The sequence below is a fragment of the Lutra lutra genome, chromosome Y (genome assembly GCF_902655055.1).
Source record: "Lutra lutra chromosome Y, mLutLut1.2, whole genome shotgun sequence".
Taxonomy (NCBI): domain Eukaryota; kingdom Metazoa; phylum Chordata; class Mammalia; order Carnivora; family Mustelidae; genus Lutra; species Lutra lutra.
Window position 1 is genome coordinate 41,219 of NC_062297.1, and position 15,400 is coordinate 56,618.

Here is a 15,400-nt window from a genome sequence, read left to right on the forward strand (position 1 = left end):
GCATGTCTCCGATTTACCTGTGTTACGTCTTTTGTAAGTAACCAGACCGTCCTCACCATAGGTCAGATTTTGATAAACTGGGGGGCTGGGGATTGGTCTGTGTGTCACCCTGTGCCAGTCTACCCCAGGCTCATCCGTTTGCAGTCAGGACAAAGCCGGGGACCCAGGCTGGATCAGTTAGCTGTTGCCGCCATGGTGCTGTGTAACAGGCAGCTATGAAAATTCATTGTGCGCAGACGCCTCTCTGGAGCTCATGAATTCGTAGATCCTGATGCCCTCTGCTCCGCGTGTCTGGCATCGTGCTCCTGGGACCGGCAGTCTGGCCTGGGGACAGGGCAGGTGCGTGAGAGAACCATCGTGGTCGCAAAGCTGTTTTCCCACGTACCTGGTTCTGTCACACCTGCGTACCTTCCGCTGTCAAAGGGAGTCCCCCAGCTGAACACAGAGTGGTGGGGGGGGGTCTGTCCCCTTGCTTGGGTGGGAGGAACCGTGAAGTCATGTGCCAGAGGGTGGGTACAGGGTGTGATGAAGCAGCGCTGGCCTCCATCTCCCACAGCAGCATCCTGGACCCAGAAGTCAGGTTCCCCGAGCAAGGCCCCCTCTGCCGCTTCCTAGCCTGGTGGCTATGGGCAAAGCACTTGGTCTCTCCGAGCCTCCGAGGGTCGCCCTCTGGAACTGGGGAAAGGCTGCGGAGCTCAGCCGAGCTCACCCATGCTCACGTGCTGAGACGTCGGGCCGGGTTCAGGAGAGCGCTGTGACAGTGCCGCTCTGGGGTGTCCCGGGTCCCATCTGCACCCAGGGGGGAGCGCCTTCCCGGAGCGGACCTGCCAGAGCGGAGCACTTCCTCTGCTTGGGAGGATCAGAAAGGTTCTGTTCTGGAGAAGGTTTGTGGGACCTGCAGGCTAGACAGGAAGGGGAGGGTCTGTTGAATAGAGTTGGAGTGCGTATTTACTGAGAATGGGAAAAAATGCACAAGTTCGGCTTTTATAAAAGTGGATGAATACCGCCCATTTGTTTTCACTTCTGGCCTCTGCCCAGGCTACTTGAGGTCGTGGCGTCTGAGTTCTGAATTGGTCAGGAGAGGAGTAACGGAACAATTCAGATGTGGCCGTGGGTTGCTGCGAGGCTGCGAGGCTGCGATCCTGCCGCCATGTCCTGTGACCCACGGGTGACGTAGTGTGTGTTTCTGTCCCCGAGCCCTTGCGTGCTCAGGCTGGTGAACCACGCTGGCGACCGTGTGGTCTTTGCTGCAGGCCTGTCAGACTTCTTGAGGGTGAGCGCCCTGGAGTACCCCGACACACGGTCTGGGATGTGGGGACCCCAGATGTTCACTCCATTTTCAGACCTGTCTGCTGTTCTGTCGCACGTCTGTGCCTTACAAGACAGGCATTCTGGAAGCATGTTTTCTGCATCTCCCGTTAAAGAGAAGAAAGACAATGCGCGACGCTCGGTGGGTTCATTCTTGTACGTGGTGCGTCTTGAGTCAACGTGATCCAGTGAGCATCCCACGAAGCCCAAACTGTGTAGTCCTAGCCTCCTGCCTCTCCACCAGATGCCCCAAACGCTCCTGGCCCTGCCAGTGCCACCTGAGACAGGCAGGCGGAGAGGACAGAGGTGGTAGTACAGCGCAGGGACAGGGTCTTTCGCAGATTCAACCAAAGCGTAGAGCTCCGCTGGCTTCCATCTGGTCATCAGATTCAAAGTCGAGGCCTGCCTGATAGCGTTCTCCAACCTGGCGAAGACCACGTCAAGGGGTGTTCACGCAGCTGATGGCACCAGGAGGGGGACACAGCTGCCGTCCCTGGAGGGCTTTAAAAGAAGGATGCAGTTTACATCCCAAAGTGAGGGAAGTTCTTTAAAAACAAGGCCAAGCCTTATCAGTTGGGCTCCACATGGGGCCCAGTCAAAAGAGAATAAGATGACACACAAAAAAGTAAAACCAACCCTTGGTTGTTAGGTCCCAACACCAGGACACATCGTTTTTTCATTGATCAGCACCTCTTTGCTTTCTTTCCTTCGTCATGTAGGAAGGGGGGCCAAGATGATGAAAGATAGAGGGGCTACTCAAAACAGGCAACCCGGCAAACATGCTTGACCCTAGGACGCATCCCGGGCAGCAAAAGGACATGCGCCGGCCTCGCGGTGACGTCGGAGCAAGTCCCGAGATCGTAGTGTTGTGTGCACAGTGATTTCTGGCTTCTGGTAGTCGCACCGTGGCTACGTAAGCGATTTGCATTTGGCAAGTTTGGGTGGAGGCTGGAGAGGTCCGTGCCGCTCGCAACGTTTTCGTGGGTCTGAAGCTGTTTCAGGATGGAAAAGTTAGATTTTTTTTTTTTTTTTTCAGTTTTCAAGGTTTTCCTTTTGCTCCTCCAAACGCCCTGCCTCGTATCTCTCTAGTCCTCTCATGTCCTCTGGGGAGAGGAGCTCCCGTCTGTGCAGTTCCAGTATGTTGTCCTGAGCAGGATCCAGCGGAACGAGTCTCGGGGCTCGTGCTTGCGTGTGCTTCTGACCCCAGCGCCTGTTCTGCTTTGTGCAGTTTGAGTTTCTCTAGCGTGCTTGCCCACGAGGCCATCAGCCCTCAGAGCTCAAGGTGGGGAGCTGTGTATATCCATGCTTGTCTGCTGGGTGCCTGGTACGAGTGAGCGCTCACTGTACCCACAAGTATTGAACAAGCAAGTGAACAAAGCAGGGCATACAGTGTGCGTCACGGAGCGGCGTGAGGTCGCCTCTGCTTTTCCCTGGGACCCCTGTGGGTCGATCAGGCCCTTCGCATGCTCTATTCCCTCTCGCGCCAAGAATGGTTATCGTCCTTCCGGCGCAGATAAAGATGCTCAAGCTGTCAGACCTATTGCCAAGGGTCGTAACACATTCACGTATCTCCTTCCCTCCTCTCTCTCCTTTCCTTTTTTCCCCCCCAAAGAAGCAGGAGTATACCAATCACATTTTTGAAATTTTTCTATTTAACAAGGTTGGTGGAGGGGCGCTTGGGCGGCTCAGTTGGGTTAAGCATCTGCCCTTGGCTCAGGTCATGATGCAGGGGTACTGGATCGAATCCCACATCGGGCTCCCTGCTCAGCAGGAAGTCTGCTTCTCCCTGTGCCTGTCCTCCTGGTCATGCTGTCTCTCTCTCTCTCATATAAATAAATAAAATCTTTAAAAGAAAAGTGTCGGGAACTTTTCCCTTAACTATTCAACATAGTGTTGAATTGCTGGGTAATAATGCACTCGAAGGATATACATGGTTCACCGAGTGTATTCTCGGAATGGAGTTTTTTCTTGTTCTTCCCCAGTTGTAACCTTGGTTATAAAGGTCACTGGGTGTGTGTTTCGCTTACATCTTTGTACATATCTCTATTCATTTTCTTGGGATAAATACCTTATCGTGGAAACACTAAGCAATTCTGGAGAAATTTGGGTTTCTATATAGAACTAGTCCTAGGTGCTGGTCAGCTGACGTGATAGGACTTTCCAGGAACTTCATGTCTACAGAAGCCCCATTGGAAGCTATTCCCAATCGTAGGTCAGTTTCTCACAGATGAGGAATTATTACGCATAGCCCGGACGGTCTCCCCCGTGTATGTGTTGTGTCAACAAGGCTGTAGTCCCGGCTCAGAGAAAAGGAGGCGCTCCCACATGAAGTAAGGGCATCGTCTCTAGTGTTAGCTGCCCTCAGTCTTTCACAGCGCGGCATGGCCTGGTGGGTGCCATTTCTGCCGACACCTGCCTACACACATTGCCACAGCCTATTAAAAAAAAAAAACAGTCCATCCTTCCTGAAGATGTGGGTTACATGCCGTGCCAGGGACAAGAGAAGCAGCAAGGAGACAGGTCTGACTGAGATATATCTTAAAAGCGGGCTCTGGGCACCTGGGTGGCTCAGTGGATTAAAGCCTCTGCCTTTGGCTCAGGTCATGATCTCAGGGTCCTGGAATCGGGCCCCGCATAGGGCTCCCTGCTTAGCGGGGAGCCTGCTTCCCCCTCTCTCTCTGCCTGCCTCTCTGCCTATTTGTGATCTCTATGTCAAATAAATAAAAATCTTAAAAAAAAAAAAAAAAGCGGTCTCTGATGGTCCACTGGTAAGCCTTACCTACCCCTCAAAGAAAACCTGATGGAGAGGATACGTGACGAAGAAAAGAAAGCAAAGGGGTGTGCTGATCAGTGAAAGAACAGTGCATCTTGGCGTTGGGGACTGAACAACCAAGGGTTTGTTTTATTTTTTTGTTTTTATTTTTGTGTTCTCTTACTCTCTTTTGAGTGGGCCCCACATGGAACCCAACAGGGGCCCCGACTCACGACCCTAAGACTAAGGCCCAAGCTGCCATCAAGAGGCTGCCGTCTTGTTAACTGCCTGAGCCCCGCCCTGGGCGTCCCCCATACCTAGCAACCGAGAACTTGGGAAGCCAGGACAATGGGGGGTAGAATGTGGGGACCGCGGAAGGCGGGGGGGACGGCCTTAAAAGCGGGCGGCTGGCCGGTGCGGCAGCAGAGATCTCCTGTGGGCCCTGCGGAAGGGCCGCCACGGAGAAGCACTGAAGGTGGCCTTAGAGGAGCGGCGTGGGCTTCTCCACGCCCAGCCGGGTAGCAGACTGTCCTCTTCCCCAGACACTCGCTCCCCGGGAGACCACGTCCCTGCTGGGCGGAGGTACGGCCCTTCTCGCTGTGTGTGTGACGGTGGGGAGGAGAACACAGACGGGTCGCTTGACCACACTAAGTGTGCGGTTTGGGGGCACGTGTATGATGGCCCCCACCATCCCCATCCGGGACCCCTTCCTCTTCCCAAACGGAAGCCCTGTCCCCGTGGAGCACCACCTGCCACATTCCTCTGTCCCCAGCCTCTGGCCACCGTGTCCTGCTTCCCATGTCTAGGACTCCGGCTGCTCAAGGTGCTGCCTGGAAGCGAGTCCCGAGCTTTGTCCCAGGGACTTTTCCCTGCGGTGTCTGCAAGGCTCATCCAAGTCGGAGCCGGTGTGAGACTCCCTTCCTCTTTCAGGCTAGTAGGGACTCGGGGGGGTGTAGAGACCCCGTTTTGTCTCTCCAGCCATCCGTGCTGGACACTCGGGTTTCTGCCTCTTGGCTGTGAATGTCGGGGCGGGGGGTGGGGGGCGCGGGTGTCTTTCTCTCCCGTTGGGTCTGCTCCAGGAGCTGGGATTGCTGGATCACGCGGTAATTTCACGTTTAATTTTTCGAGTTTTTATCGTGTTTCCTGTCCTCCATTGTGTTTTGACTCCTTGATCATCCTACAAGTGTTCGTCTCAGTCGCTCTCAAAGATGAACTTGCTGTTCCTTGCTCTCCCATCCGGATGCCCCTTCCTGGTCTCCTGGCGTGGATTCGAGTGGCAGCACATCAGCGTCCCCCACCAGGGCAGACCGAGGGCGGTGGACGGGGTTGACCAGCGCAGGGCGCGGTGCCCTTCCCCTCGGCGCCACCTAACCCCACTTCTCTCTCCCTTCCGTAGCCTTTGTGCTGTGACGCCACAGGCACGTCGTCGTGAGACAGCCTCACGGGGTTTTTGTAGGTCACCACCGCTTATTTTGTTGGTATTTCATTGCCCGGTTTCAGGTCCATCTTTCATCCTCCACAAGGCCCATCTCTGCTGAAACTGCTTCTCTGCACGTGTCCTCACCCTCTGCTTCTCCCTTTTCTCTTTCATATTCTCCCATTACCCGATATATGGAGCCCTCCAGTTGGGTCTCCTTGGCTAGTGAAACAAACAAACAAAAAATCTGACCGTCTCTGGGACAGGCCGTCATTCCCCCTTAGACCTAGAGCTTTCCAGTCTGAACCAAAGACGCATCAGAAGTCAGGCAAAGCGTGAGGTATACGTTACAAATGTTAGTGAAGACTAGCACCTACTAGAACACTCCACTGAAAGGTTTCCCATCTTGGAGAAAGCATTTCAGAGTTCACAAAGCTCTGTTAAATTCGAAGGCTGGAAACTACGTTCAGGTTATGAGCCAGAGTCTGGTAAGATTATCTGTGTTTTAAACTTCCTGAGGCCAGAAAATAACCAGAAAACTACAATGAGGCTCAGTCTTAAAGTGCCTCTTGTTCCTAAGGGTCCTTTACACGGAGCGCCCATGGTGGTTCCATATACACAGTCGTCAAACCCAGATAGGCGAGCCACAGCAAGCCTTACGAGGAGGCAGGGAAAGTAGAGTCCTCCTACCTTGCTGGTGGGATTAGCAAATGGTGCGGCCATGTAGGGGAACAATTTGGTGGTCCCCCAAAATGTAGACATAGAGTTAGCCTGTGACCCAGCAGTTCCGCTCCTAGGTGCATACCCAAGAGAAATGAAACCATATCCATACACACACTTAGACATTACCGTTCACAGCAGCATCCTCATAACAGCCCAAAAAGGAAAACCACACGAGTGCCCACCTTCTGCTAAGTAAATGGTAGTGTAGCTGTACAGTGGAATATTACTGGGCCATGAAAAGGAACAGAGTCCCCACACATCTATAGATGAGCCCCCAAAACGTGATGTTCAGAAGAAGCCAGACACACAGGCCGCGTATGGTAGGACTCTGTTTATGGGAGCTACCCAGAACAGGCAGATCTATAAGAACCAGGGGTGGGGGTGGGATGGAGCAGGAAGTAAGGAGGAACTCCTAAGGAGTACGGCATTGCCTTTATGATTCTCTTAGAGAGTCCTCCTTCCTTTTAGCAAACGGTAGACGAACCCTAAAATGGCTGTCCTTTCCACTCAGCTCCCATGTCACAATGGCCCCATTATTCCAGAATTCTCTCCCAAGGTTTTAGAATGTTGGATAAGTGCTGATGTAGGTTTGTCAGTGGTTCATAAGTGGGGCCAGAGGACTTTGAGGAGATGAGATCCAAACTGTTGTGACAACATCCTTCAAAGTCCCAGTGGTCTCATCCGATGGTGGGTTGGAAGTGGCCTGTTAGGAGAGAAGGCATCGGCTGCCTGATGGCACAGGGGATAGCAAGCATCCGCAGAAGGTAAGTAACCCCAGACTGATGGCGAGAAGCAGATCTCCCCCGGAGCCAAAGACAAACGGGTCAGTGTGTCCACTTTTCCCATTAGGTCATGGAGCTTTGTAACATTTACATGAGAGCAAGAATGTGATCATGTTCCTCTTGGCCTCCTGGCAGGGTTACAGAGAGCCTAGGGGTTCTGTTAGGAGTTTCTGACTCAACAGGCCATCAGCACTGGGCTGGGTCTCCATCCTACAGATGAGCTCAGGTTTGAGCTGGAGTTTTCTGGAGGAGGCCTCCGGGGACCCATCTGGCGCACTCAACCAAGTCTCCACCCGCCTGGGTCCCGGCCTCCTGCTAAGTGAATTATTAGTAACTGAGACACTGTTTTCTGCCCAGCTGGAGGGCGTGTGCCACTGAGTACTTACGACAAGCACCACAAATGCTATCATAACCGTTTGTGCAAGGTGGGTAACCCCACAATTCCTTTGTCCCTCCTACAGTAGGTGGTGGTTTCGGTTGTCCCCATCTCTATCCTGAGCTGCGCTTCTGCTGATGTATGCCTCTTTCCCTCCGTCTATAGGATTTAGTGTATCATTTACACACAACTTGTAGATTGCTGTAAGCGATATCCTCTAAGTTCTGTTTGTTTGGAAAATATAGTCAGTTTTCATAAAAATCCTTGTTAATATGTAATATTTATTACATAAATTAATAAGCAATCTTATATTTCTCCATTTTAATTCCTAATACAGTAAGTATGGGTGAATGCAAACTGTGGGAACAAAAACTCTTTGGGGTCAATACCTTTTTTTTGTTTGTTTCTTATCGCAGGAAAATATATATCACATTATTGATCATTTTAACCATTTTTAAGGGTACAGGTCTCCAGAACGTTTGACCCAGTAACTGCCTGCCTCTCCTGCTTCCAAGTGCAAAGTGCAGAGACCTTTTTGGTCCTGAGACCAAGAAGTTTAGGAACTGCCGACGTGGCACAGAGCCTGGGGCTCGGAAGTGCTTCGGGAGGCCAGGCTGCTCCCCACGAAGTCCTCCCATGCCCTCCTCTCCCTCTCCCTCCTCCCCCAAGGTCCAGCTCAGCCCGGGGCCCAGCAACACTCACCTCCCTCCGCGGTGTTGCGACCTGCCTCTGTCCTGCTTCTCGGTTAACTACCTAATCATTTACCTTTTAAGAGCATTACGTGTTTCTGGCAGAAAATTGAGACCGTGGCAGAGAGGATCCTGGGCACCAAGGGAAGGCTGTACCTCCAGGGCCCTTACCCAGTGCTCCTTCCCAGAGGTCACAACTCTTAAACATTTCCCGCACCCAGGAATTCTCTCTTCATATGCAAGCATGTTTCCTATTTGTATATATTGTGTTTATACATATTTAAATGTGTTAGATGTTCGCCCTAGTTTTCACTGACATGGAGCCATTGATTTAGAGAGAGTGAGCACGGGAGGGTGGGGCGGAGAGGGGAGAGCAGGGGCAGAGGGAGAGAGAGAGAGAGATTCCAAGCAGACTCTGCGCTGAGCACAGAGTCTGACGCGGGGCTGGATCTCACGACCCTGAGATCACGACCCCAGGCAAAACCAAGAGTCGGACATAACCATCCACATCCCCCAGGCACCCCAACCGAGCCATTTCTATATACTTGCTTCTGCAACATGCATTTTCACTGAGCAAGATATTTCTAATGGCTTTCCTCGCAGATACACACCTCTTGCTCACACGCAAACCACGCGTGAATGGTAAATAAATACATGCCAGTGTGGGAGGCCCCCACGGGAGGTCCAGAGCCCTCCATGCTCTCCATGCACGGCCCTCCACTCCCGCTCATACTCATCACTATGCTTGCGTCCCGGCCTGTGCCCCTGTTTTTCCCCATTTGGGAAAGTAATAGACTCTTACCCTGAAACACGAAACAATGGGCCGCCTGGGTGGCTCAGTTAAGCGACTGCCTTCCTGCCTTCGGCTCCAGTCGTGATCGCAGGGTCTTGGAATCGAGTCCTGCGTTGGGTTCCCTGCTCAGTGGGGAGCCTGCTTCTCCCTGTCCCTCTGCTGCTCCCCCTGCTTGTACTATCAAATTAATAAATCTTTTTTAAAAATGAAAAAAAAATCACTAGTAATCCCAATAGAGGCATGTTGTTTTGCTTATTTAGGGTGGGCAAAAATAAGATCACACTACAAACTTGGGAGGTTTATTATCTGTTTTAAATTCACCTACCACGGGTGTTTTCCCGCATTGCGACGAAATACTCTCCTACTGTTAAATCTGCTGAGTCTTATGGCAAATGAATAAACAATAACCTCCTACAGTGTAGTTATGATAGAATTCATCCTCAGTTGCTTCATAATGTCAATGAAGCCTTAGTTATTGTTTCTATTTTTAAAAAATCATGCTCATGGCAGAAGTGCCTTAAAAGGCTTGAACAGCCAGGGGCACCTGGGTGGCTCAGTGGGTCAATGCCTCTGCCTTTGGCTCAGGTCATGATCCCGGATCCTGGTATAGAGCCCCGCATCGGACTCTCTGTTCAGCAGGGAGCCTGCTTCATTCTCTCTCTTTGTCTTTCTGCCTACTTGTGATCTCTGTCAAATAAAATCACCAAGTAGCAGGTTTTGCTCTCGCCACTGTAGGATGGATTCTCACCACTATGTCCATGGGCCTCGTGGACTGGACCATGTAGTACATGGACAACACCTCCCTCTTGCTCTCTGGCCTGGTGTGCCTGGGAATGTGGAAAGTCTGCGTTTACCACCACGTCAGCAACCATAACAAAGCCACCCTGTGTCACCGTTACAGCTACCGTGACGCTTATCTCCCCCTTGATATTTATGTTTCCCAAAACCTGCTGATTGCCTGCATACTAGGCCTCCTGGGGCAAGCCTCCATCATTTTTGCGCTCAGGAATGCCTTCCTGGGAATTCTGCGGGAGAACGCCACCTTCAATCCATTCATTGCTTCGGGAATTCTGAACCTGGCCTCCAGTGTTATCACTCAGTGATAAGTGAGCAGGATATTACCTTCTCCCCCACCCCCCAGCCCCTATCACCCCCTCCCCTCATCTGTCTCTATACCCTTCAAGCTGAACACTCAGGAAATCGGCATGTCTGGCTGCCATGTCTTGTGGCATGTCTGGCTGCCTTCATGATGTTTCTGAGTGGGTTGATTTTTCCTTTTTTTTTTTTTGAGTGGGTTGATTTACCTGTCCCACAAATACAGGATGTTCTTTCAAATATTCCAAAGATTCCAGACCATGGCAGAGGCAATCTGGTCAGAAAGTGATTGTTTCTTTCTGTTATCTTCTGTGCCTTTAGTTCATTGATTCAATGTTTCATTGCTTGAATTAAGGAAATTTCATTAAAAAAAATTTCCTCACCTGCCAGTTGGTCTTATTGGATCTGAATTTTAATTATTGTTGAATAAGTAATTAATACTATAAACCTAGTGTACAGTTTTGGAAGGTGAAAAAGTTTTGGAGATGGATGATTGCAATTATGTACAATAATGTGAATATCTTTAATGCTGCTGAACTGTACACTTCAAAATGGTTAAAAAGCCAATTTTATGTGATGTATTTTATTACAGTAAAGTAGAAAAAATGACAGATGGCCATGATTGTAATTGACCTAGAATTTGTCTACTTTTTATTCTCTTTAAAGATGTGAATAAATGCCATCTGCTATTAGAGAGCCAAGAAGCAGTGTCAAAGTCTGTCTTTGCCCTTTATATCTATGTGACCTTGTGTAAGTTACTTTACTTCCCTGTGCTCAGTCTCCTCATCTAGAAAATGGGATCAAAGCTGTGCATCTATCATTGGGCTGTTACAAGGATTAAATGTTTTGTTTTGTTTTTTTTCAGAATTCCTTGGAAACTTTATTTAGCCTCATTATATTGACAGTAAATCTACATTGCCTCTATTGTGTATACCCTTTTGATTGAGTAAAATTTTTGGAGAAATAACAATATTGACATCATTTGCTTTATTGATCCACAAACTTTTCCCCATGGGAATATCGAATAACAAAAATACCATGTAACAGAAGTTAATATCTAAGATTTCATGTCATAATCCAGAATGGTATTAATACCCATTGAGTACCAGAAATTTTAGCTTAGTCCTAGAAGTAGTAAATAATTTTAAAGTGTAGGATTGAATGTTTTAATATTCAAAAACTATTTGGAATGGGTCATGACCTATACAAAACATAAGGTATGTGTAATAAATATTTGGTAAAAAGCACGATATGTTGGGCTTTGTTCAGAGCCCCAAACTCTACCTAACCATACTTCTTTTACTACAGGTGGATCATCTGTCTTCATGGATCTTTTAATGTTGACTGGAACATTTCCCCTTCCTGATTGAAATTTCCTACTGCTATGAAGACTATTTGCCTTTCTCTACTCTTCTAAATGCTTGACTACTTCTACATGGCCCTTGGGTAAAATCTTTTTTTTTTTTTTTTAAAGATCTTATTTATTTATTTATTTGGCAGAGATCACAAGCAGGCAGAGAGAGGAGGAGGGAGGCAGGCTCCCCGCTGAGAAAAGTGCCCGATGCGGGGCTCGATGCGGGGCTTGATCCCAGGACCCTAAGATTATGACCTGAGCTGAAGGCAGAGGCTTTAACCCACTGAGCCACCCAGGGACCCTTGGGTAAAATCTTAAAAAAAGATATAGGGAGTCTTTCACATTTGTTCTTCAGGAAAAACATATTCCCACCCCTCTGGTTTCAGATACAGAAGTAGCAAAACTTCTGTGAACTGGCATATTTTCCTGTATTTGTGATGATCTCTTTCCTAATTCCTTTATGCTGTCAAAACTCACGGGTCCTGTGGTCTGTTCATTTTAGACCTACATTGGTAAAGAAATACTATTCCTGGACAGTGAGGCAATCAGCCTCGCAGGCGACCCCAAACTCATTTGTCCAATGTCACCAAAATACCTGCTTTCGTGCCATTAGAAAGCACATTCCCCAGGAGATTGTGCAACAGCAGATACGATGTTGGGAATATCAGTCTTCATAGCAAGGAGGTGTATTTCTGCACAGGAAATCGTTGATGTTATTAATACACCAACCCCCTCTGAGCCTTGCCTAATTCCCTTCTGCTAATCAGCAGAGAGAGAAGCTCCAAGAAAAGCATGTTCTGGTTATCCCTGTCATGAGCTCCAAGGATGCAAATGGAAAAAGAAGTAATTTGGCCACAATCTAGATTTTGCATCATGCAAAATACATCAACTTATTGGGACACCTGGGGGGCTCAGTTCGTTGAGTATCTGGCTCTTGATATTAGCTCAGTCTTGATCTCCAGGTTGTGGGTTTGGGGCCTGTGTTGAGCTCTGCACTGAATGTGGAGCCTACTTAAGTTTAAAACAAAAAATTAAACTGTTTTTAAGTAGTAATCAAAAGAATCCAAGTCTAAAGATAGAGTTTTAAACAAGCGGTGGGCAAAAAAATTAAATAGGCAGGATGTTTTGTTCGCAACACATTATAGATTGTCAAGGTCATGTTTATTCTGTTTTTCATTTAAAAATATGTACTTTGGGGCGCCTGGGTGGCTCAGTGGGATAAAGCCTCTGCCTTCGGCTCGGGTCATGATCCCAGGGTCCTGGGATTGAGCCCCACATCGGGCTGTCTGCTCAGCAGGGAGCCTGCTTCCTCCTCTCTCTCTGTCTGCCTCTCTGCCTACTTGTGATCTCTGTCAAATAAGTAAAATCTTTTTAAAAAAATAATAAAAGTACGTACTTTATTAAAAACCATATAAATTTTAGGAAAATATGGATGAGTCTCTGCCCCTACTCTTTTTGTGTGCATCCTTCTAAAAAAATTTTTAATGGCCCATTTTTTAAAAAGATTTTTTATTTATTTACTTGAGAGCGAGCACAAGCAGGAGAAGCCACAAGGAGAGGGAGAGGGAGGGAGAGAAGCAGGCTTCCTGCAGAGCACGGAGCCCAATGCGGGTCTTGATACCAGGACCCTGAGATCATGACCTGAGCCAAAGGCAGATGCTTAACTGACTGAGCCACCCAGGCATCCCGCATACTTCTAAATTTTCTGAAAGTATATGTACATATCTATATGTGGAACTGTAAAGAAATTATGTGTGTTTTCTATTAACACAAATGATCATACGATATATATTTGTTTTGCTTTTTCTTTTTTGTGTACTATAGAAATTTGTTCAGACAATTCACAGGATTAAGTCATTGGTAGTAATGACCTTAAAATGTAATCTTGGGTGTACAATAATGTAGTTAATCATTCCTCTATTGCTAGACATTTATTATTATTCTAGTTTTTCTCTGTGATAGATGGTGCTAAAACTAAGATCTTCCTTTACATATTTTTGCATACTGTTATGAATACCTTGTTATAATTCCCAGAATTGGAATTGTTGAGTAAGAGGGTGAGCATTTCAACTCTTGGGAGATATGTCACATTGCATTCCAAAAATGTTTTGCAAATAAATACTGTTACCATGGTCATTCTATCATTGCGTAAAATATTTAGAACACTAATTGAAAGCCAATATATATGTAGGACACTTACATGTAACTTTTAGACAAGATGGACAAGACAGCAATATTTAGCATTTTTTAAATTGTGGCTCACTCCGTGTTTATTTTTTTCTCTTTGGCGTTCCTGGCTTGACTTCATGATGCCTCCAACTTGTCTTCAGTCAATCTGAATTGAAACACTCTTTTCTCAAAGTGTTGGGCCTCTTCTTTAGTTATTTGGCCTGGGCTTTGGGCATTAGCCTAGCCAGCAGCAGATCCTGGCGGGTATGGGAGTTTAACAGCAACGTTGTTCCCATTGTGTTCATTGGACTTTGGGAAGTTTTCTATTTTCAAAGATTTAACATCTCTGGCTCCATTGTTGAGTTGCCCATGCGTAACAGGATGAATGATAGCTGGGTCATTTCAGATGAAATCTGGTATGGGCAGGACCTGATACTATTAGCGAATTTTATGAAGTCAGTAGTCCTGATTTTTGGCTCAATGGCACTTTTAGTGTGCTGGATCCATGTCCCACACCCAGATTTCCTTCGATCGTGTTACAACATCTCTGCCTTCTTCCTTGTCTTCAGCAGTAGTTGTACTATGATTACAGTGAGCTGGAATTTTGCTGTGGATTTTTATGGCCAAAGCACCCTTGAATTCCCACTTAGCTTTCCCATTGGAAAAGCAATGCTAATAAGGAAACACTTCTCCTATGTGTTCCCACTAGGAGTTACAACTGCCACCCTATCGCTATTAAGTGCTGCCATGTTCTTCTGTGAAACATTTTCCATGAAACAGTGGAGTCAAGTGAAACCCATGGCTGTGAGCAAATGTCCAAAATGAATGATCTGAATGAAGGGCCTACTCTTGTAATGGCTGTCAGCGTTTTTTTTAAAAGAAATATCCTACCTACATATATTGTTCTAATCATCTACTCATTTAAAATAAAACATGTTTGGCTTTTCAGAGTGTGCCTGCAGCTTTTATTGTCCTATTCTCTGTTCTGCAAACATCTTCCTTTCTTTGAAGCTGTAGGCAAACATACTGTTATGGAACCTGGATGGGATCATCCGAGTGAAGCAGCGGCGCTGGGGGAACTTGGAGGATATGAGATTTACTTAATGGAGGCAGGCTCAGAGGAGAGTGATCTCCAAAGGTCTGAGCCCCGAGTACAAAGTGGGTAGTTACATGCTTTTGCTTCTCTATATGTGGCACTTTTGTGCCTATGGCAGGCAGAGCAGGAGTGAAAACCCAGAATGGCCCGGGGGCCAAGACTGGGATTCCCCTGATAGATTGGTCGGCCACCTTAGAACACAGATTTCCCTTATTAACACTATTATTATTAACACTATCTGCATACTGTGTCAAAAATCAGGGTATCTGGGGGCGCCTGGGTGGCTCAGTGGGTTAAGCCGCTGCCTTTGGCTCAGGTCATGATCTCAGGGTCCTGGGATCGAGTCCCGCATCGGGCTCTCTGCTCAGCAGGGAGCCTGCTTCCCTTCCTCTCTCTCTGCCTGCCTCTCTGCCTACTTGTGATCTCTGTCTGTCAAATAAATAAATAAAATCTTTAAAAAAAAAATCAGGCTATCTGGGTGGCTCACTTGATTAGATGCCTAGTTTTGGCTACTGTTATGATCTCTATGTCCTGGGATAGAGTCCCATATTGGGCTCCTCACTAAGTGGGGTCTGCTTCTCCCTCTACCCTAACCCGAACTTGTACTTTCTCTTCCTCACTCTTTCTTGAATATATAAATAAAATCTCTAAAAAAGAAATCAGGGTGCCTCCATGACTTAGTTGGTTAGGTGACTGCCTTCAGCTCAGGTCATGGTCCCAGGATCTTGGGATCAAGTCCCGTATCAGGGTCCTTGCTCAGTGGGAGCCTGCTTCTCTCTCTGCCTCCTGCTTCCCCTGCTTGTGCTTGCTCTCTCTCTGTCAGATAAATGACTACAATCTTAAAAA

The 15,400-nt window shown here is 47.8% G+C and overlaps 1 protein-coding gene across 3 annotated transcripts; it reads left to right on the forward strand.

The window, feature by feature from the left end:
• Positions 1-4,606: 4,606 nt before the first annotated feature.
• Positions 4,607-14,358, forward strand: LOC125092636 (uncharacterized). 3 transcript variants are annotated; one of them, XM_047717033.1, is made up of 3 exons: positions 4,607-4,642; positions 11,244-11,381; positions 13,620-14,358. In XM_047717033.1, exons 2-3 carry the CDS (start codon positions 11,353-11,355, stop codon positions 14,281-14,283), a joined length of 693 nt encoding a protein of 230 aa, XP_047572989.1. In that variant the 5' UTR covers positions 4,607-4,642; positions 11,244-11,352; the 3' UTR covers positions 14,284-14,358. The 3 variants fall into 3 exon arrangements, with proteins under 3 accessions (XP_047572989.1, XP_047572987.1, XP_047572988.1); XM_047717031.1 differs by lacking the exon at positions 4,607-4,642 and adding an exon at positions 6,894-6,964; XM_047717032.1 differs by lacking the exon at positions 4,607-4,642 and adding an exon at positions 6,989-7,023.
• The last annotated feature ends 1,042 nt before the right edge of the window (positions 14,359-15,400 follow it).